Source organism: Pelodiscus sinensis, chromosome 2 (assembly GCF_052426305.1).
Source record: "Pelodiscus sinensis isolate ZL-2025 chromosome 2, ASM5242630v1, whole genome shotgun sequence".
NCBI lineage: Eukaryota > Metazoa > Chordata > Testudines > Trionychidae > Pelodiscus > Pelodiscus sinensis.
The window spans coordinates 111,320,355-111,342,817 of NC_143053.1; the positions used below are offsets into that span (position 1 = coordinate 111,320,355).

The 22,463-nt window shown below is 43.2% G+C and overlaps 1 protein-coding gene across 15 annotated transcripts in view; it reads right to left on the bottom strand.

The window, feature by feature from the left end:
- The window catches only part of PHACTR1 (phosphatase and actin regulator 1), a 457,014-nt gene that overhangs the window by 6,328 nt on the left and 428,223 nt on the right, over window positions 1-22,463 (bottom strand). For all 15 annotated transcript variants that reach the window (XR_012901644.2, XM_014581428.4, XM_014581425.4 and 12 more), the window contains 3 exons: window positions 22,081-22,142; window positions 6,281-6,421; window positions 1,550-1,626 (listed from right to left, as the gene is read on the bottom strand). Coding sequence is in view for 14 of the 15 variants with exons in the window: in XM_014581428.4 (XP_014436914.1) it covers window positions 1,550-1,626; window positions 6,281-6,421; window positions 22,081-22,142 (280 nt within the window). In the remaining variant the exon portion in view is untranslated. The remainder of the gene's footprint in view (window positions 1-1,549; window positions 1,627-6,280; window positions 6,422-22,080; window positions 22,143-22,463) is intronic.

The following is a 22,463-nucleotide window of genomic DNA, read 5'->3' on the forward strand; positions in this document are numbered from 1 at the left end:
ACAAGTGCACTGCAGCTGTGCCGGTGTGGTTCTGTAGTGCCAACACTTACTACAGCGATGGAAGGAGTTTTTCCACTCGTGTAATAAATCCATCCCCTCAAAAAGCAGTAGCTGGATAGTAGAATCCTTCTGCTAATCTAGCTGCAGCTACACTGGGGGTTAGAAGTTTTTCACGACTCAAAGCGAAAGAGCCACGTGTTTCTAGACCTAATGCTTGATCTCATTAGTTTTGCTCAATGGAAGCCGAGGGCACTTAGCACCTGTTAAAACCTTAACCAGTTATAGGCATCACACAACTGGAGGCTGAATTTAGCAGGACAAACTCAACCCTAATGAAAACATGAGGTAAAAATATTAGGATTAAGGATTGTTATGTACATATACTGAACTGGAATGGGTCTACGACCTCATGATTCAAAGACAGCTTCTTGTCTCTTCCAAACAAACACACAGGGCATTCTTATTTGTTCCTCTTTGGCTCCTTTTTCCACACCTTTAAAAATCAATTAATGTGATGCTAGCTGGCACATCACGTCTGCAAATGAATGCGTGTATAAAATACACAAATATATCAATATATATATAATAAAATATATATAAATAAAAGAGCTACATGATGCAGAATTAATTCAGCCTTAAGCAGTGTTCCCTCTAATTTTTTTTGTCCATGTGTGGCATGACTTTTGCTAGGTGCACCAATATGGGGGTGATGTATCACATAACAAAAATAATTCCACACACAGACAGTGCATGGCAGGGGTGGTGTTACTGGAAAAAAAATCAATGAAAAATAAATGTAAGTGAATCTAGCATAACACTTTAATAACCAGGTAGTTTTCAGAGGTGCTGAGTACCCGCAGCTCTCACTAACTTTCACTGGACTTCCAGGGCATGAACAGCTCTGACAATGACAGAAGAGAAGCAGCAGGCACAGTGGTAAGGCAAGCGTCTCAATCCACCGATGTGCCTCCACGCTGAATTGTTATGTATGAGAGTGTCAGTTCAGTCTCTTGGCTCATTCGGTCCACACTTTTCTGCCCACTCTGCCTATTCATATATAAATTGGTGCCAGTTATAATGCTGAGCTTGATATTTCTTCCTAAATTGCCAATGGAAAGAACTGAAACACGGGGATTAATAACAGAATGACCTGAGCACTCCATACGATTTGTGTTCACATTGCAGTACATTAGCACCCTACCATGCCTGAACTCCACAACAGGAAATGTTGTTAGAACCTTTCTGCTTTCCGTTCCTTCCAGACACCAACACCATTTATTTTAGATATCAGAATAAGTGAAATGCAAAATGACCAGCCTGCTAAATGAGCAAAATAAGAAAAGGGATTCAAAGTTGTTAGAGAGACGACACACATCTGCACAAAAGCCTGTAATCTTGACAGGAGGGGTGGGCTGATTGTGAATGCCATTTGAGTATGGCTATGTAGTTAGCATGTCCATGTTTGGAAAAGAGGCTCCCTATACGATATGGAAATCAGTGCTATTCATTGTCAGTCTTGAAACAAGCAATCAGAAAAGTCTCAACCAACCTTGTTAGATGCCTGCTTAATTCATGAACCTCCATTTCAGTGCTTTTAAACTCATTCAGCTCTTTTCGAATGGCTGCCTGCAAATAACAAAGAAACCAGTAAGTATGCAAATAAACAAAAAGATCAAAACAAGCTTTGGAAGAGGCAGCAGGAACATTCCAGTCAAACAGAAGTGCTGCAGCAGCGCATACAAGAAGTAAGAGATGCCAGCACCTTAAATTGCACCCACAACAAATTGGAAGCTCACACTGGCCTGTTGCTCCAAAGGTAGATGGCTAGATTCTGTACCAGCAGACAATTCAGAGTGATCTCCAAGGGTGGTCCCTATGTAGAGGACATGGCAAGTTCCAATGAGGAAGTGCTAAAGAAGGCATGAATAACTGCTGCAAAAGGAAACGTTTTCAAAAGGTCCTAAGTCCCACTGACTTCCAGGGAGACATGTTGATCCTGGAGCCAAACACAGTTTCTAGTCTGGACTGCTTCATTATATATTTAAAACGATTCTTTGTGAAAAAGAGCCCTTAGCAAGAGATGGCACAAGCCGAGGGACAGAAATAGCACCACACCCTAAAATAGCTAGAGGAACTGGATGGCATTGCACCCAAATCTCAATCCCACAACTTCCATGGGTCAGGGTTGGGCCCAGAATGAAGAGTATGTCTGGCCTCCAAGCAGGCTCACTGTGAATGTTCTAGCCCAAGAGCTAAAATCTTTTAACTTTGACTTTCTTATTTCTGTTTTTGGTTGGTTTTATTAGTTTATGCCTCTACCTTGCTGCCAGATTATGAAACCTTTTATTTGTGGGAGTAGTCCCACCCGTATGTGCTACTCATAGAAGCAGGGGTTATGTCTATGGAAATCTGCACTAGTTTAATCCCCTAATACAGATAAATTATACCACTGCAAAAGGGGAGATGTGCCAGTGTAATTTATCCTAATGCAAACTGCCTTCATCTAGACCTGTAGTTCTCAAACTTTGCAGACTGTGGCCCACCCTGCTCAACACAGACCTTTCTGTGAGCCACAAGCCACCTACCCATGATGACAAAATGGGTGTAAGAGAGGGTGGGGATGGCTGGGAGGTATGATGCAGGAGCAGGGCTGGGGCGGAGGGTCTGGGTGGGAGGTATGGTGCAGAAGCAGGCTGAGGGTGTGGAGGGTCTGGCCAGAAAGTTGTGTGCAGGAGCGGGCTGGGGGGAGGGGAGTCTGAGTATGGAGGTGGGGTGCAGTGGGTGTGCGAGGTCTGGTCAGGGGCAAGGGTGCAGGAGCAGGATGGGCATGCGTGATCTCGATATGAGGGGTGTGTCAGGAGAATGGGGGTGCAGGGTATGGGCATGAGGGGGATGGAGGGCACTTATTTGGCTCTGCTTAACTGGAAGCATTTCCCGCTACTCCCATTTGCTGGAATTATGGCCAATAGAAGCAGTCGGGGGAGGCTGGGAATGATGGGAAGGGCAGTTTCCTGCACTGTCTTTCCCACTGCTGTGGGGAGAGGGAGGGAGAGTGGCAGCACACAGAGCCACTTGCTTCCTCCACAAGCTGGAGCCGGCCTGCTAAACTTGCCCCTCTCCTCCCACAGCAAGAAGCCGGTGCTGGTGCTCCAACTTCGTGGGAAGGGCCATGGGACTGGAGCCAAGATCCCCACTGTGTGTATGTGGGCTGTGCCCCAAGATGGCTGTGGACCACTAGTGGTCCATGGGCCACACAATGAAAACCACTGATCTAGACCTGAGCTGACACTAGGCATAAGCAGGCTAATACCACGTCTATTCTGGCATCTTCATTGTTAAAACTTTTGTCGCTCAGGGGTGTGAAAAAACCCCTGGTCCAAACAACAAAAGTTTTAACAATGAAGAGCACCAGTGTGGGCAGAGTTTTGTCAATGGGAGCTGCATTGTCAGCAACAAAGCTACCACCCCTTGCTGGAGGAGGTTTTATTTGGTCACCAGGAGAGCTCTCTCCCAGCCTCAAAGAGAAGCTTATACAGTGCATTTTACAATGGCATAGCTGCAGCAGTACAGCTGTGCCATTGTCAGGTGCACAGAGTAGACATAGCCTAACAGTTGCCTAGAGAGCTGAGCAGTTTAAAGGGCCTCCTATTACATTTTTAGCAAGTGTTGGGGGGCCCAAAATATTCCTGCCAAGGGACCCCAATGGGCTAGCACTGCCTGTGATCTAGATAGTCGTAAGTGCCACTCTTTGCATGGGCTACAGAACTGCATCCTTTGTGCTCTTCAAATACAGCACTGTTGTTTTATTTACATTAGAAATGACTGTCCGCTTGTGCTTCATCTCTGGCTGAAAAGAATGACTGTTTATGCAGCAGCTCAAGGGCCTGCCTTCAGCAGACTGATGTGCTGTGTAAATGACAGGAAGGGCCCACACAGGTGGCTGATTCCTACAAGGTCTGAAATCTATTACTCCATGGATTCCTGATCTAAGGGTGGGATTTCAGTGTGCCTTTCTTATTCCTTACATTCTTACATGTGGTAAAGATGACATTAGACTGAACACAATTCCATATACCCAGCACGCAGAAAGCAGGAGTCACTTGGAAACCCCATTCAAAAAATGTATTTTTGCAATAAATCTTCATCCTGGCCCATTATTGAATAGTAGGGGAATAATCTTCAATAGGGGAGTTTTGGTTTTGCCAGGTATTCTCAGAGCTGGCTCCAATTTGTTTTTCTATTTTTTGTTTAAATGATGCAAATGGTGATGTGGAAGAGCAGGAACTGTAGATGCTGGCAATCAGGATACTAGCCATAGGGCCTAATCTCAAAAGGGGAAAACAGATATGGGCATATGGGTTTTTTTTTTTGCTCCCTTATATCTGCAGAAGGAATGTCATGCCTTGTTTCTTCTATTTTGCTGGAGGTCTAGTTCAGAGGCCACAAGAATTCAGTGATACAGGCTGGCCTTCTATATACATCATAAATAAGGCGCCATTTTTTCATGGTTGTTTTCCTTTTCTTTACTTTCTTTTTAATATTGGTCCTTAGCACTTTTCTGCACCTTTTCTGTCACAGATCTACACATCCTCTCTCAGGCCCAAAGTCTTGTGACTCTCAATAAAAAATTTAAATCGCTCTTCCTCACATTGGGGATGCTATCAGCTTGTCTCTACTTGAGATAGATATTATACTCTACAGGACAGGACAAAGAAACAAGTGGAAGCAGCCTGAACTGTGAGTACAGCCCACCTTCCTTCTGCAACCTCAGAAGGATTCATACAATGTCAGGACATTAAGCCCTTTGCTGATTGTTCCCGCCATAGACTCAGTCTGGCGCTAGAATACAGGAAGAACTGATGTGCCAAACTTCACTAACACTCAAAAGAAGGTGCACTTGATACAGAGAGATACAGAGAACTGTTTTCCTCAATATATATATATGGTACATCAATAATTAGGTGGTTAAAAAGCCTCTGGGGAGCCAGAGAGAACATAACAGAAGAATGGCCTTACTGGGTCAGACCAATGGTCCATCCTGCCCTGTATCCTGTCTTTGATAGTGGCCAATGCCAGAAGCTTCAAAGGGAATGAACAGAACAGGGCAATCATCAAGTGATCCAAAATCATGTTCTCTCCCTGTCTTAAGATAAAGATACTGGGTAAAAATTTCAAAAACAAATGAGTCCCAATGGCTTTCTGTAGGACAGATACTTTTGACAATTGTATCCATTGACATTTTGCAAGGATTAGTTATGTGACTACAATTTGAGTGCCACTGCAGCACTGGTTCATTAGTTCGGTCTCCTGGAACCATGTGTAACCTGGCTTATTAGGAACTCCCCATCCATAAACCATCAGAATTGCTCAGCACAACCAACACACACACAATTATAGGGGCAGTCAGCAAGGTCTTTCCTTCAGTCCCCTCTAATGCTGATTTTATACCAGTGTAACTCCTCCAACTTCACTGCAATTCATCCTGGTTTACTGGAATTGGTAAATGAGGCTCAACATTTACAAGAAAACAAAATCAATTAACATTAGCAAAACAGGAACAGAAAATTCACCAGCTTGGGGTCCACCACAGCTCTGCAAGCCTGAATGGTCAGTTCCCTCTCAAAGCTTTTCACCCTCTACCTTCCAGCCGGCCACTCTTAGGCCTTGTCTCAGGGCTGGCATTACCATGAGGTGAACTGAGGCAGTAGCCTCAGGTGCCAGACTGTAGGGGGCGCCACTAGGACTCAGAGAATTGAGATCTTTCAAAGTTTTGGCCCAAGTGAGGGGACACAGGGGCATCATTTGAGCTCCCGCCTCAGGTGCCAAAATGTTGTGGGCCAGTCCTGCCTTGTCTTACATACAAAAGTTGTTCTATTTTAACTTAACTATACAGCTGTAGATAAACCTGTGCAGTCCCTCTGATACTGATGAAGTTACATGCCAGTATAAAAGTAGTTACCCCAGTATAGTTTATTCCTCGGTAGGAAGGGGAGTAAGTCACACAGATACAAAATATTTTCTATAGGTATATCTGCATCCACAGTAGGGCATGCTCTGGCGTAACTATATTAATTAAATCCTATTCCTAACCAGCATAGTTATGCAGGTACAAAATCGATGGGTAAACCAGGCATTATAATCTCTCTCCTACACAGCTTTGGAGGGAGACTGAACTGAGGTTAGGCCCTTGCTCACTGTGCTGTGTTACACCAGTGTTAAAGAACCTTGTGATCAATACACAGATTTTTCTGCTACTTCACCGTAAGGTTGCCGGGCTTACTTTGTCGGCGGCAGAGAGTCGCGTCCAGGGTTTGTCCGCCCTCCTGTCGTAGTCCTGAGCATCCGCCACTTCCACGTAGTCACTGAAGCGGATGAGGATCTTTTTCTCACGCAGCTCTTCCACTGTGGGCCTTTGGCTCAGCTGCAGGTACAGGGAGAGAAAGGGCACTGGCACTTAATTCCTCCCTGCCCCATAGTGCTAGCCGCTGAATTAGTTCTCGTAATCATAGTAGGCCCCAAAGGGAACATGGCCAGCTTCCCTGGTTTTAATTAACTTCTGCATATTGATTGGCTGGAAGACAAGCCATTATTTTGCCTTCTGAATACTACATATGAGGGTGCAAAAAGGCCTGAGAGTTGGAGTAGATGGTTGCAGGAAGATCCCTCAGAGGCAAGAGCTGGGACAGCAATTTATGCACCATCCCTCCTCCCAGTGGAGTAAGGGAAATAGGTTAGGGAGGGAGTATGGCTAGAACACCCCTATGCTTCACTGATCCCACCCTGGCTGCTGTTGATACCCTGCAGAAGTCAGGCTAATACCAGAGACTGGCCCAGTGTACAACAGCCACTGGAAGATCAGAAGAGCGCTAAGGTCATTAGCCACCTTCAGGCATCTCCTAGGGAGACATGACATACTGATATTATTGGGACTATTGCAATATCACGAACTTTGCCTTATGTAAGCAACTACTGTCCCCCCCCCCCCCTCAAAAAATTGTCCCAATATTTGACACTTGCTAGTTGCTCACCTTAGCACCTCCCCAGCCCCCATGCCCATAAGAAGTATGTTCTTGTATTGCACTGGAGGCTGCAAGCAAAGCAAGCCTATCCATTTCTGAATGATGATATAAAGGTGACAAAGCACCATTACTTACCATTGTTATACCTCCTGAAAAGGAAGGCAGGATGCCTTTTGCTCATTTCGCTTGTTATGCTTTAGTTTGATTTTATGTCACAGTATATTCGATTTTTTTAACAGATTATATTGAGTACAAGCAAAAAATGTTCAGGCATGAATTGTATCATGTCAAGAAACCATCTTCCTCGTTCCAAAGCAATTTTTCTGCGTTCTGCAGAAATGTAGGCCAACCATGCTTAAAAACACAAATCAGAAATAATATGCCCGTAGTCAACATATACTGTTGTCAGCTCTGCACATGTATCCAAGGGCAGAATTTGGCTGTAAGGGATTTATTCTTCTTGACTGCACAAACTTCCTATTAATGTCAATTGGAATTATATGTACTTTTCTAAAGTGTGTGTATATCTATCTATCTTTCTGTCTATAGATAGAGAATACAGATAATAGATGCAAACAGTTACGTTAATCCAGCATTATGGCTGGACATATAAAACACTGCAAGAATTAAAGTTCCAATATCAATTTTAACTTGGCCCTGCTGTCCACACAATAAGCTTTATGGCACAAAATACATTATACATACATCAGTTATGATATATAATTCTGCACAAACAACAAGAAAATCAGAAATGGTAAATACTGCATATGTGCAACATAGCTGAGCTAATTGTCCTGGGATCATCTTAGCTTTTGCACTTCTTAATTTTGATTAAAAGTTTCAAATAAGACAATGGGCAAATTTTCCAAAAATGTCTAAGTGACTTAGGAGCCTAAATTCCATATTTAAAATGGACTTAGATCCAGATCCTCAAAGGTATTTAGGTGGTCAATCAATACGAGTGAGGGGATGAGGATCTGGGCCATACATAACTCCCAGCGTTAGCCCAAGTCTATACTGGCAAGTTGCTGCGCAGTAAAACAGCCCCCAGTGCTGTAACTTTTGTGACGTCCACAATGGCAAGGCACTTAGTGCGCACTAGATCTGCAGTTAGCGCGCTCTAGGTAAGCCACCTTTGTGAGAAGCATAGAGATTTCTGCGCTCTGAATACGGCACTGAGGTGCCAGTGTAGATACTGTGGTATAGTACTGTGTCCTGACTGGCCTCCAGTGCCCTTCTCACAGTGCCTGTTCTTGCCTCTCAGGTCATCTGTTCGAACTTTACTGCTCTACTCTCAGGTGACCTACCCTTAGACCCGCCCTTTGTGTTCTTTTTGAAATTTGAAAGTCCCCTTCCTGTTTGCTTGGCAACGCATGGTATGTTCTCAGCACATCTCTCCAGTTGGCCACACCTTCTCAATGCACAAGGAGATCACCTGCCTGAAGCTATGCTGGGGTGCTGGATCTCATGTGTTTTGAAAGTGAAGGCTGCCCAGTCGCAGCTGCGCTCCAGCCGTAGGAATTATGATACCTACAGGTACATGTCTAGATGCATGACCCAAAGGGGCCATGACCAGGATGTACTGCAGTGAAGATGCTGAGAAACCCCTACCACAAGATGTGGGAAGCAAACTACCACTGCGATTCTGAGTCCACAACCTGCAGTTGGCAGTGCTAGGTATGTGGACAGTGCAAGTATTTGAAAGGAATTGGGGTAGTGCTGTGTCTAGTGTCAACAATGGAACTTCTGTAATACGTTGCAGTTTTGGCCTTGATAGAGCCGGCCTCAGAATGCCAGTCTCAGGCAATGCAAACTCCTGCAGAGCATCCAAGAAGGGGACAGAAGTGCCCACAGAAGACACTCATTCTGCAACTGCTCAGCCTGTTATTGAACTATCCTTGGCTGCTGTCAAGGCTCCCCAAGTACGGCTTCATAAGTTATGGCATTAATGAGTAGGCAGGGTCCCCAAGGATCACAGCTGGCATTTCCATTTCTCCCACACATCTTCTGGTCTAGGGATAAAGTCCCTGCTCGCAGCTTCCTGAACAGGCCAACTTTCTGAAAAAGGCGAGCCTTTCCGAACGAGCCTGCATTAATATCTGTGAAATGCCCATGGTGATCCACAAACTCCTGCAGAGCCATGGAGAAATACTCCTGGTAGTTAATGCACTGGTGCCAGAATTGGATGTGCGTGCCATCTATCACCCCACCACAGTTTGGGAAACCCACCCACGGAAAGCCCAGCACAATTTCAGGTGCATTGCCCAGAGTCATGGCCTTTTGGTGCAGGATGCGCTTGACGGCCCTGCACACTTCTATCTGCGCGAGTCCAGTGGCCACCTTTCCCACTCCAAACTGATTGGTGACCACACAAAAGCTGTCTAGAGAAGCCAGCTTCCACAGTGCAATCACCACATGCTTCTCCACCAATAGGGCAGCTCACATTCTTGTATCCTTTCACCTCAGGGTGAGGGTGAACTCGTCACACAGTCCCATGAAAGTGGATTTCCTCATCCAAAAGTTCTACAGTCTCTGTTCGTCATTTCAGACTTGCATGTTGATGAGATCCTATCACTCATCGCTTGTTACACAAGCCCAAACGCAGCATTCCACTGTGGCCAGCACCTCCATGAATGCCACAAAGATATCTTCTGTAGTACAAACGCTGCTCAGACACTTCATTGCCGCTTTGCAGCTTCTGGAATAATTTGACTGCCAATTGTGATGTGTTATGGTGAGACCTATCAGCATTTTCGTCAATGGCTGGGGATCCATTCCCACACACTGAGGCGGCAGTGCACACAGCACAGAAGTCATTGAAAGATGGCGTCAAAAGTGGTTGGACTGCTGGTTTACCTATGAGCTGATGGGTAAGGTCCCGTGGGAATCGAGACTGAGGGGAAAAACAACTGAGGAGACTTGGCAGTTTTTCAAAGGGATATTGTTAAGGGCCCAAAAGCAAGCTATTCCAATGTGTTGGCAAGATAGAAAATATGGCAAAAGACCACCTTGGCTTAACCACAAGATCTTGCACGATCTAAAAATAAAAAAGGAGTCATATAAAAAATGGAAAGTAGGACAAATTACAAAGGATGAATATAGGCAAACAGCACAGGAATACAGGGGCAAGATTAGAAAGGCAAAGGCACAGAATGAGCTCAAACTGCTACGGGAATAAAGGGAAACAAGAAGACGTTTTATAAATACATTAGAAGCAAGAGGAAGACCAAGGAGAGGGTAGGCCCACTGATCAGTGAGGAGGGAGAAACAGTAAGAGGAAACTTGGAAATGGCAGAGATGCTCAATGACTTCTTTGTTTCGGTCTTCACCGAGAAGTCTGTAGGAATGCCTAACATAGTGAATGCTAGTGGGAAGGGGGTAGTTTTAGAAGGTAAAATAAAAAAGAACGAGTTAAAAATCACCTAGAAAAGTTAGATGCCTGCAAGTCACCAGGGCCTGATGAAATACATCCTAGAATACTCAAGGACCGGATAGAGGAGGTATCTGAGCTTCTAGCTATCATCTTTGGAAAATCATGAGAGACAGGAGAGATTCCAGAGGACTGGAAAAGGGCAAATATAGTGCCCATCTATAAAAAGGGAAATAAGAACAACCTAGGAAACTACAGACCAGTTAGTTTAACTTCTGTGCCAGGGAAGATAATGGAGCAAGTAATTAAGGAAATCATCTGTAAACATTTGGAAAGTGTCAAGGTGATAGGGAACAGCCAGAATGGATTTGTAAAGAACAAATCATGTCAAACCAATCTGTTAGTTTTCTTTAATAGGATAACGAGTCTTGTGGATAAGGGAGAAGCGGTGGATGTGGTATACCTAGACTTTAGTAAGGCATTTGATACGGTCTCACATGATATTCTTATCAATAAACTAGGTAAATACAACTTAGATAGGGCTACTATAAGGTAGGTGCATAACTGGCTGGATAACCGTACTCAGAGAGTAGTTATTAATGGTTCACAATCCTGCTGGAAAGGCATAACAAGTGGGGCTCTGCAGGGGTCTGTTTAGGACTGGCTCTGTTCAATATCTTCATTAACGATTTAGATATTGTTATAGAAAGTATGCTTATTAAGTTTGCAGATGATACCAAGCTGGGAGGGTTGCGACTAATCTGGAGGATAGGGTCATAATTCAAAATCACCTGGATAAATTGGAGAAATGGTCTGAAGTAAATAGGATGAAGTTTAATAAAGACAAATGCAAAGTGCTCCACTTAGGAAGGAACAATCAGTTTCATACATACAGAATGGGAAGTGACGGTCTGGGAAGGAGTACGGCAGAAAGAGATCTAGGGATTATAGCGGACCACAAGTTGAATATGAGTCATCACTGTGATGCTGTTGCAAAGAAAGCAAACAGGATTCTGGGATGCATTAACAGGTGTGTTGCGAGCAAGACACGAGAAGTCATTCTTCCACTCTACTCTGTGCTGGTTAGGCCTCAGTTGGAGTATTGTGTTCAGTTCTAGGCACCGCATTTCAAGAAAGATGTGGAGAAATTGGAGAGGGTCCAGAGAAGAGCAACGAGAATGATTAAAGGTCTAGAGAACATGACCTATGAGGAAAGACTGAAGGAATTGGGTTTGTTTAGTTTAGAAAAGAGAAGATTGAGGGGGGGACATGATAGCAGTTTTCAGATATCTAAAAGGGTGTCATAAGGAAGAGGGAGAAAACTTGTTCATCTTGGCCTCTGAGAATAGAACAAGAAGCAATGGGCTTAAACTGGGAGGTTTAGGTTGGACATTAGGAAAAAGTTCCTAACTGTCAGGGTGGTCAAACACTGGAATAAATTGTCCAGGGAGGTTGTGGAATCTCCATCTCTGGAGATATTTAAGAGTAGGTTTGATAAATGTCTATCAGAGATGGTCTAGACAGTATTTGGTCCTGCCTTGAGGGCAGGGGACTGGACTCAATGACCTCTCGAGGTCCCTTCCAGTCCTAGTATTCTATGATTCTATGCAAAGTGATGCACCATGGGGCATCAGGACAGGACCCAGGATGCTCCGCACCTCTGCCAAGCCTCTGTGAAGAAGAGGTGCTCTGTGTGATATCTACACAGAATGCATTGCTCTGAAAGGCACTGCAAGTGCAAAGAGTGTGACCACACTAATGCGCTGGTGACAGAGTGTGGATACCCGATAGCATTTTCACTGCTGTGCTCCATGAGCAAAGCCATAACTGCCAGTGCTTTACATCTGCCAGCGTAGATTTGGCCTAAATTCTAGTAATTTTCAATGAGATTTAGGCTTCTGTGGGCTTAAATTGTTTTTGAAAATCACTTAGACGGCTTTGAAAACGTACCTTTGTCGTGATTTCAATGGTGCATTAACAGTTTTACCTCAATTCTACATTTCCTAAGCTTTTTAAGGTACAAAGATAATAAAAAGCCCATACTTAATAACGATAGCATTTCAATTATCCCAATTAAACCTTGGTGTTCACACCTCACTGAGGGGAATGGGGCGAATTCCTATGCTTGCTGCTGCTACTGTCTGGATGCAAATGGTTTTCTGCAAGGCTAATTTAACAGGGAAAAAACTTACTGGTTTACAGCAGAAAAATGAAAGTTTATTATTTGCAGAATATTGCTGATGCAGCCAAAATTACTAAGATCCTAAAAGCAGCTATTTTCTCCTACAATGTGTTATGATATGAAAGCAGAGTTTTAGGAGAGAATTTTGTGGTGTATATGTCATTAAAACAACCGCAATTGCTTTTACACAAACTGTGCCAACAGTGTCTTAAGAACAGCAGTATTGCGTCTGCTTAGTCCCATGCTCAAGAGAAACAACAGACACTGGGCATTCCGGATTGGGTGGGAAAAATGAACATTGTGATGTCAAAGCAGGGCTTCGTTAAACTCTAAAAAAAACATCACAGGCCATTTTTTTTTAAAACAACAGCGCATCTCACCTTATATAATATTGTTTGCTACTTTTGCAAACTATTTGTTCCAGACAATAATATAAAGCTATCTTTGGGGTACACAATCGTTTTTCAGACAGGCCAAAAAGAAAAATACGTATAAAGTACAAATGTGTCTGTGGCTCTGTCCTTACTACAGATACAACCAACAGCCAATAAAACCGTCTGAAACATGATTATGTTGTAAATACTCTGATTACTTAACAGTGCAAAAAAAAGCAAAAGAACTACCAGCAAAACATGGTTAGGAGTCATCTATTGCCTATATCAGGGTTAATATACCATTCTTGAATGGGTTTTTTGGTCCTTAAAACAAGAAAAAACAAAACATGTATGGGCTGTAAGTGTGGTTATTTTCATCTTGCAGATGGTTCTTCTCTCTGTGTATTACAGTTCATATCAAATATGATTGTGAATTATGCATTGGAGGTTATGTACATATTAAAATAATAAGAGAAACAAATGCCATCAAGTATGTTTACATTACAGCATTTCTGTTCACGCAGCTCTGCAGCAGCTAAACATGAATCTCTCCCCTCTAAATTTTTACCTAAACCACAAATAAATCAATAAGAAAATATTCAAACCACCGCTACATTTAAATAATATTAATGCGGGAACCAAAAGCCAGGAAATTCAAAGATAAGGTTGACACTCCATCTTTTATTTGTGTCAACTTGCCTCTTTTTCCCAACACATGAATTAAGGATGAAGTGTCCATGTTATCTTTTCATTTCTGAGTTCTTGTCAGTTCATGACAGACCCTGGTCGTTATTTAAAAGTAGGGTTTTTTTTAAATATTTAATACCCTATTTATACAGTAGGTGATGACATTTGATCAAAAGATGAAAGCCTATAAACTAAATGTAGTTTTTTAAAGATGGGTTCAAAGAAAACACTGAAGTAAATTTTTACAGATTTTGACTGATAAATAACTACAGTACTTTTGTGGTGACGGAAGGCCTTTTTTATATACTTGTTTTTCTTTCATAGCTTCTTGCCTATTTTCAGCATTTAACTTGGTTTAATATTTGGATGATGTTGCCATACTAAATAATGTGCTTATTTTTCCTGCAGGAGGCAGACACAATCATGCTGTTTGATATAACATGTAATGCCAAGTTGGTGTATGGGTGGGTGGTGCATCTCACATATCAAGGCGGTACAGGTGCCAAGAGATTTCAATGCCATGGAACTTTGAAGTCTATTTCACTGTGGTTAGTTAGGTCAAAATTGCACCAAAGCAGTTTAGAAGTAGGGCTCCTATGTTCTATGGTAATATGAAAAATATTAATAACAATGCATACACATATATAGATATAATTTTTTAATAAAAATCATATATTTATACACACTAAATACTCTATACCTTAAACCAAATATGGATCTGATGATAATAAGGCTGTGTCTAAACTACACCTCTCTGTTGGCAGAGGGATGTAAATGAAGCACTTTGAAAGTAGAAATGAAGTGGGGATTGAAATATCCCGTGCTTCATTTGCATAATTGCATCATGGCGCTGTTTCGAATGAGCGCCATTTCGAAACTGAAACCACAAGTTAGACATGTTTTTTTTGACAACAGGGAGCTTTTTTGAAAGATACTATAGCTTTTCGAAAAAGTGCCCCGTTATCGGGAAAAAAATGTCTAAACCATGGTTTCAGTTTAGAAATGGCGCTCGTTCAAAACAGCACCATAACGCGATTATGCAAATGAAGCACGGGATATTTAAATCCCCGCTTCATTTGCACTTTCAAAGTGTTTCATTTACATCCCTCTGCCGACAGAAGGGTGTAGTTTAGATGTAGCCTAAGAGATTACTACAATAAAAATGTGTGCTTTAGATAGAAAGCAATAAATAAGACTTATATACATAGAGAACATGCTCAGTGGTTAGCGATTCATTTTGGTTCTCTATTTCAATTAAGTTTTGTTCCAGTCTCTCTTAGAGCCCGGTACAGAATAGCATGAGCACCTCTTGTGCACTGCTAAGCATCCTCAGCTCCCAGTAGGGATGTTAAAATCAGATTAATCAACTAATTGAATAGTCGATTAGTTGATAAGGGCACTTCCGCTTTGAAATGTAGTAAGGGCCCACCCAGCTGTTGCTACATGAGTGGGCCTCAACTTCGGGAGGGTGGCAATTATGGGGGCAGGGGTTAAGCCCTAGCACCCCAGCCCAACTCCCTGGAAGGAGCGCCAGGAGCATTAGGGTAAGCCCCACCCATGCCCCCCCAGCCAGACTGCCAGGTGGATTGGGGTCAGCCCCTGCACCCTGGCCCCGCTCCCCAGCCACTGTGCCAGGTAAGTCCTGGTGCAAGGATTCTGCTCCCCACATGTAGTGCCAGGTGGAGCTGGGTGAGCCTCCACATCCCATCTCATTCCCAGGCTGGTGCACAGAGCAGGCTGGCGGGGCAGGGCAAGAGCTGGGGCACAGTGAGAACCATGGGGGACCTGCGTGACTGGCCCTGGATGCAAAGTAGGTCCGCTTGTAGCTACACTGCTTTTGTAGGGTTTAGGTGAATCCACTTCCGACCACCAAGGCGCTGTCAGTGCGGAGGAAGAGTGTCTACGTGGTAAGCTAGTTCAGAACAGCTCTCCTGTACTAGCTATTGTGGGCTTTCCCCCACAGATAGACAAGCCCTGATGCTGTATCCCGTCACTCACTTGTCATCAGCTTCATCACCCTAGCACATTACAGGGCAATGGCTGTTATTTATTGGAAGCACCAGAGTTCATAAGCAGAGTCCAAAATTAGCATTGTGCACTCATGCACAGCCACCCAGCTACAGCCTTTTTGTGATGAGACCTGGGTCTGAGATACCTAAAAAAGGGGTGAGGGTGTGATTCCAATGTCCCCAAGCCTTCCTCTCTCTCTGGTTATAGCTGCAATTTATCTAAATAGCAACCACTCTATTTTTTAATCTAATCTTTTTTTTTTTAAACTCCCTGACATCCCTCAAGAACTCATTATTTCTAACACCCTGTACGATCCAAGCCAGGGGAAATCAGCTGCGGAAATGATTGAAGAGCAAGACGTTTCCCAGGAAGGCACAGACTTGCTTTTTAGCGAATGCAGCATTCAGCTCTGCTGGGCAGGTGTTTAACAGAAGCTAAGATTTCAGAGGGAATTGAATGTGTGGCCTTGAGGAAACAGCCACAGATCTTAATTTTTGTTGTCACTGTTGCTACTGCAAAATGTTAGTTCCAGACCTTGCACTTTGCAAAGCTATTTAAATATCTACAGCTGGGAATGAAGGGGTAAGGGTGGTCTAATGCCTACTCTCTCTGAACAACTGCTTTATAGCATGGCACATTTGTCTAGAATACGAATCTGCCATTGGAATGGAAGTTCTCATGGGGGTATTTACTCTCATACTATCCCATGGATGCCTTTTAGCATGGCATGCACACTCACTTATTATTGTCTAAATATTATTTTATTTAGAGAATTGTAAATCTCTTTCGTAACTCAAATCAAGATACAGCCGTACACACATCTTCAGTGCAGACTCATGACCATTAGTTCTTCTCCTTTCACATTAACAACAGCCTCTGAGGGAACTGGCCACAAGAGCATATTTTGGACAAAATGACAACTATACTACACACCCCAGTTTCCATCAAAATTCATACACCAGTAACAGATGATAAATTCCTGGCAGCATTTCTCAGTGACTCAGCATTTCTAGATGAAGGTTACTCGCCCATCATCAGAATTCTTCAGGCTCGACTCTGCATGGTGACACTCTTTGGATAGGCCAGTGGTGCAGGTCATAATGAAGTAGTTTCTAGTAGTGGCATCTGTTGACACACTCCCTTCCTCAGAACGGTTGAAGGGCAAGGCTATCCAATGGGTCTACAGATGGCCAACCACCTCTGCTCTTTTAATTACCTCCTCTAGTACAAAACTGAAATTAGGATTCTGAGGAAGAGGGGAAGGTGGGCAGGGAGTGTGAACATGCAGAATCCATCTTAAACTCCTGTTACAGGTGAGTAAATTTAATTCTTTTTCAAGTGGTCTCTGCACATTCTCTTTGGAGGGTGAGACAAGGTGATCTCCTTAAAGAGAAATTGACATATGGCTTTACCAAACTGTGGACTTTACTTTCTCTTGCTTTTTGAACAGCAGCCTCCACCGCCAGTGAATTTGGAGCTGGATACATTTGGCAGGATGGGAACCCGCAGGATGCAGCTGGTATAGCTTGTCTGGTGTTCTAAAAATTGTCTGTCCACATGATGGATTTAGCCAGGCATTTACTGCAGCTGCTAATAAACCATCTAGAACTGGCAGGTTAATCTCACTCCTAGGAAGTGAATCCAGAACACAGAAAACCATGTGTGGCTGATAACCTGAGAGGAAATAGGGAAGGGATCAGAAAAATGGCAGGGCAGGAGACATCCCGCATAGATCCTGGCTTCTTTGCTGTCTTTAATTCTGACATATCAGAGCCTTAGGTGAAAAAAAAAACCCTAGAAAATAAAATAAAAATAATGCAGAACTAATTAGAAACTAATTGAAGGCAGCTGCACTGGGAACTATCTGAAGACCTGGCACAGGTCCTGGTCCATCTGCTCCTATGGTTGGAAGGAACAAAGGGCATTTGTGTGCCATGCTTTGACATTCAGAGCTGCAACAGAGGGGCAGGACTCAGAGAGTTCTCCCCAATGGGCACTTCTGAGAGAAGGTTCTGATGGTTCAAGGTGCACCGTCTGTTCACCCCACAAGTGGCAATGCACAGAGGCCACTTGAAGAACACGTACTTTTGGACCTATTTTCAGTCTGAAGCTGCAGGAAAGCCTGAGGCAGGACTGCTGGACAATGTATTCCGATTCTCATGGGCCAAGAAAGGCAGCTTATAGACTGACAGATGTATTGGAGCATAAGCTTTTGTGGGCAAAGACCCACTTCGTCAGATGCACGTCACATGCATCTGACAAAGTGGGTCTTTGCCCACCAAAGCTTATGCTCCAATACATCTGTGAGTCTATAAGGTGCTACAGGACTCCTTGTCACTAAGTACTTAGCATTCCTAATGGTTATTTATCTACTTTCAAACTTTATTTATTCCTTCTCTCTAGTGATTTCTGAGCATTTATAATCTACAGGGACACAGTGCATTCATAGATCACAGCAAAATCCAATATTAGTGAAGTACCATGGTTCTTTCTGTATAAATTGCAGACAATTAGGAGCTGTCACTAGAACAATTAGTTTAAAAATTGAAAACAGATAAAACAATGATGAGCCATGTATTCACTGAGGGCTTGATCCCAGGAGTTTTCCGTGCACAAAGCTCTCCCTGAAATGCAGTGTGATTACTGTACATGTAGGGCTCATGAAAAAGAACCTAGTTTAATGCTCATCTGATGAAGTGGGTTTTGCCCATGAAAGCTACTGTGTGTTTTTATTATTAGTCTCTAAGGTGCCACAGGACCGAGTTTAATGGAATGGAGATTGTGCAGTAGCAGACTCAACTGTTGCCACTGTCTGCAAGTGTGAATTGCCAGGATCACTATAGTGGACAGGAGTGCTGACCAGCACCCAGTGACTAAGGGGTTAAGCGCAGGTACCTAGCAAGGTGTTGGCCAGGGGGCCAGGAGAACTAATCAGATAGGCTATGTCTAGACTGCAAGCCTCTTTCAAAAGAGAGCGTCTAGACTGCACGTTGAACTTTCGAAAAAGCGGCTTGCTTTTTCGAAAGAAAGCATCCAGTGAGTCTGGATGCTCTCTTTCGAAGAAGCCCTATTTACATTGAAGAACGCCTACTTTCGAAAGAGGAACTTTCGAAAGAAGGCGTTCTTTCTCGTGAAATGAGGTTTACCGCCATCGAAAGAAAAGCCGCGTTCTTTCGATTTAATTTCGAAAGAACGCGGCTGCAGTCTAGACACAGGTGAGGTTTTTTCGAAAAAAGGCTACTTTTTTCGGAAAAAACCCTGAGTCTGGACACAGCCATAGAGGGGTGAAATCTGAATTGGATATAGGTTCCTTGCCTGCTTTCTTTGTATGGGAGAGAGAAACCAGGATTTGAGAGACACAGAATGATGTAAACCCAGGCAGAAACCCCATGCCCCCACGGAATTCCTGGGATGGGAGAGGACTGAACAAAGGGAAAATTAGAAGTAAGTAAAAGGGAAAAGTGAATCCACTTGCGTTCAGGGTGTTTTTCTTTATTTTGCAGTTTGGTTTGAACTGCTCTGTGTGTTTCTGTGCCTCCCCTCCCCCATTACCATCTAAGCACTGTTCTTAAAGATTTTCTGTGTGTATTTTTAAATTTGTTTTCCTTAGTGCTCTGTAACCTCTAGCAAGCAAGTATACTTTATGAAGTATATCTTTTGTTTTGTAATCAAAATCACTTTTTTTCAGGTGATGATTTGTTTCTTGTGTCCTGGAAGGTCTGACTGGGCTCGTCTACACTGGCCCCTTTTCCGGAAGGGGCATGTAAATTTCACCTATCGTAGTAGGGAAATCCGCGGGGGATTTAAATATCCCCCGCGGCATTTAAATAAAAATGTCCGCCGCTTTTTTCCGGCTTTTAAAAAAGCCGGAAAAGAGCGTCTACACTGGCCCCGATCCTCCGGAAAAAGTGCCCTTTTCCGGAGGCTCTTATTCCTACTTTGAAGTAGGAATAAGAGCCTCCGGAAAAGGGCGCTTTTTCCGAAGGATCGGGGCCAGTGTAGACGCTCTTTTCCGGCTTTTTTAAAAGCCGGAAAAAAGCGGCGGACATTTTTATTTAAATGCCGCGGGGGATATTTAAATCCCCCGCGGATTTCCCTACTACGATAGGTGAAATTTACATGCCCCTTCCGGAAAAGGGGCCAGTGTAGACGTAGCCTCTGTGTGTATCTGCATGCCTTGGACTGCGGGGCCAGCCACCAGAGATTGCAGCTTGTTTTTCTCTTTTCTTTTTTTCAAGCTCTTCTGGGCCAAAAGAGCTCGGGCTACCCCTGAGGGTGATTTCAGATGTTCATCCCCATTTTTTTAGGGATAAAAAGCACTTGATGGTGGCAGCAATTCCCCAGAATTTGTGGATTATGATTCTGGGGGGAAGTTTTTGTAAGTAGTGCCTGTAGAGGCAAAGTTGGTTTTTTTTTTTTTGAGCTCTTTGCAGGACCCCATCTTCTGCACTCTGAGTGCCAGAGTGGGGAATATCCCTAATGATCACAGTCACAGTGACAGTTGTACAGTAGACAGAACCAGGGGTGCCAACAGCCTCTGTGGGCCCCTGGGCAAGATTGGGGGAAGGCATCACCCTGCTCCCAGAAGGGACAGGGCCTCAGACAGAAGGGCCAGGGCTTGGGCAGCTAGCCCTCAGCGCCACTCTAAAAGTATGTGAATTGGTGCTCTGGCAGTGATTTAAAGGGCCCAGGGCTCCATCAACTGCCACTGCCAAGCCAGGACAGGATCCTTTAGTCTTTGTAGTGGTGATTCTAGTGTCAGTGCAAATAGCTGCTTTTGCTTTCTGCATTTCCTAAGGCTGTGCATGTGTATAGGGGGTGGTGGGGGGAGAAGGAATGAACAGGGACAGGGCAGGTTGTTTTATGAAATCCAGATTCTTTGGCAATAATTTGAGAGTGTGCATAATATTTCTATTTTGTATGTCTGTTTAGCAAATAACGCTACCATTTCGATTGGCGCGTCCACACCTCAAGTGCGTTTTTGTGCAAGTAAATTTACAGTAAATCAAAAGAACCGAGGGGTTTTTGCGGTATAGGTATTCCTCTTTCTACGAGGCATAACTCCTTTTTGTGCAAGAGTTCTTGTGCAAAAAGGTGTGTGTGGACAGGCAACAGGGGATTTTTGTGCAAAAAGAGCCAATCAAAAAAACCACAGGTGCCCTTGTGGCTATTCTGTGAATAACAATCAGAGCTTTCTTTCAAGAAAGCATCCATGCAGTTTGCACGCTCTCTTGCGCAAAAGCGCTTCGCTTTTGCGATGCGCTTGGAAGTGTGGATGTGCTCTTATGCAATAAGTTTTTGTGGAAGATCTTTTCCTCAGCACAAGAGACCTGTAGTGTAGATGAAGCCTGAGATTTGCATAAGGCTATTTCCAATTTCAGAACAGAGATTAACTTGAGCTTTGTCTTGAAGTAGGTGTAGTGTGAATTGATTCTTTTCTTGAAACATCAGTATAAGAGGATGGCAGTGGAAATGTGCTTAGTTTTGTCATGAATTTCTGTTTTTTTAAATACATTACAGCTCAGTGAGCAAGATCTGTTGATAGCCCTTTATCAATTTTTATTATTTCTACCTTTTACAACCCTTTATTCAACTTCTTGATTTTTATAACGTTGTTTGTACAAGAGAGTTAACAGTATGAGTTCACAGTGGTGTTTTTTCTGTCTCCTTAGATGGGAAATATTGACAGAACTGCCAAAACAAACTTTATTTTAAAAGAGACAAACAAGGTCCTTAACTAATATACATTAGAATAATGCCTTTGAAACCAGTGGCTCTATGATTCACATCAGATGAAGAACTGATCAAGTATATATAAAATTGCTACTATTTAACCTTAAGAGAAAAAGAATCATAGATGGCAAAGACAGATTTGGCCATCTAGTCCAACCTGTCCTGACAAGACAGGATTGTTCCCTTTCCTGCACAATACACTATTCTCCACTGCTTTATTCCTGTCTAGTTTTAAATGTCTCAGGCACAGGTCTCTCCCATTAAAAGTCCATTATTGAGTATAATGTGTCTTGAGTAGGACTTTCAAAAGCGCCCAGAACTACCTAACTCAGCTCCCACTGAAATCAGTGGAAGCCACTGACTTCAATGGGAACAGCATTAGACCAATGTTAAGCCTTTACTTCACTTGTTACTCTTAAGAAATGCTTTCCTGCTTGTGAGCCTAAATTTTCCTTTCCTTATTTTCATCCCATTTTTTCCTCATAATCGCCCATAATTGTCCCCAGAGATGCCGCTCTTTTTCCCCTGGGTTAACATCTTTAAAATGCATAGACAGTTGTTTAAAATGTTATTGAATAATTATTTTAAGTTCTTTCTCTCTTTTTTTAAAAAGGGTGCCCTGGAAAAGAAAAAAAAAAGGCAAAGGGTTATGCAGTCAGTGGAAAATTCCAGTTGGACTACAACAGTATAAAAGTTGCCTCTCACCTTGCGTGTTAATCTTCTCTTTATCTCCCGTTTTTCCTCCTGCTCCTCTTGCTCATTCCGAGCTAGAAAAAGATTTATACAAGGTTCTAGACTGCTGGCGTGATCACAATGCACAGTATGCAACAAATAAACCTCTCTATCAGTGTACTTATGTTTCAGGACTTCTCAGATGCAGAGATAGTCCTTCTAGGAACAACCAACTCCCCTACCCAATAGCTATTGCACTTCCTTCCATGCTTCAAAAAATATCCCTATCTCTCTTCCATCTCAGTATCGGTATGATTTTTCTTTTTTGTACATTTCAATTTCTAGCGCTCCTAGGCATTCAGCCAGTGCTTCTGAAATGGTTATCTCCATTCTGGTGGCCTAGCAGTGGACAATGA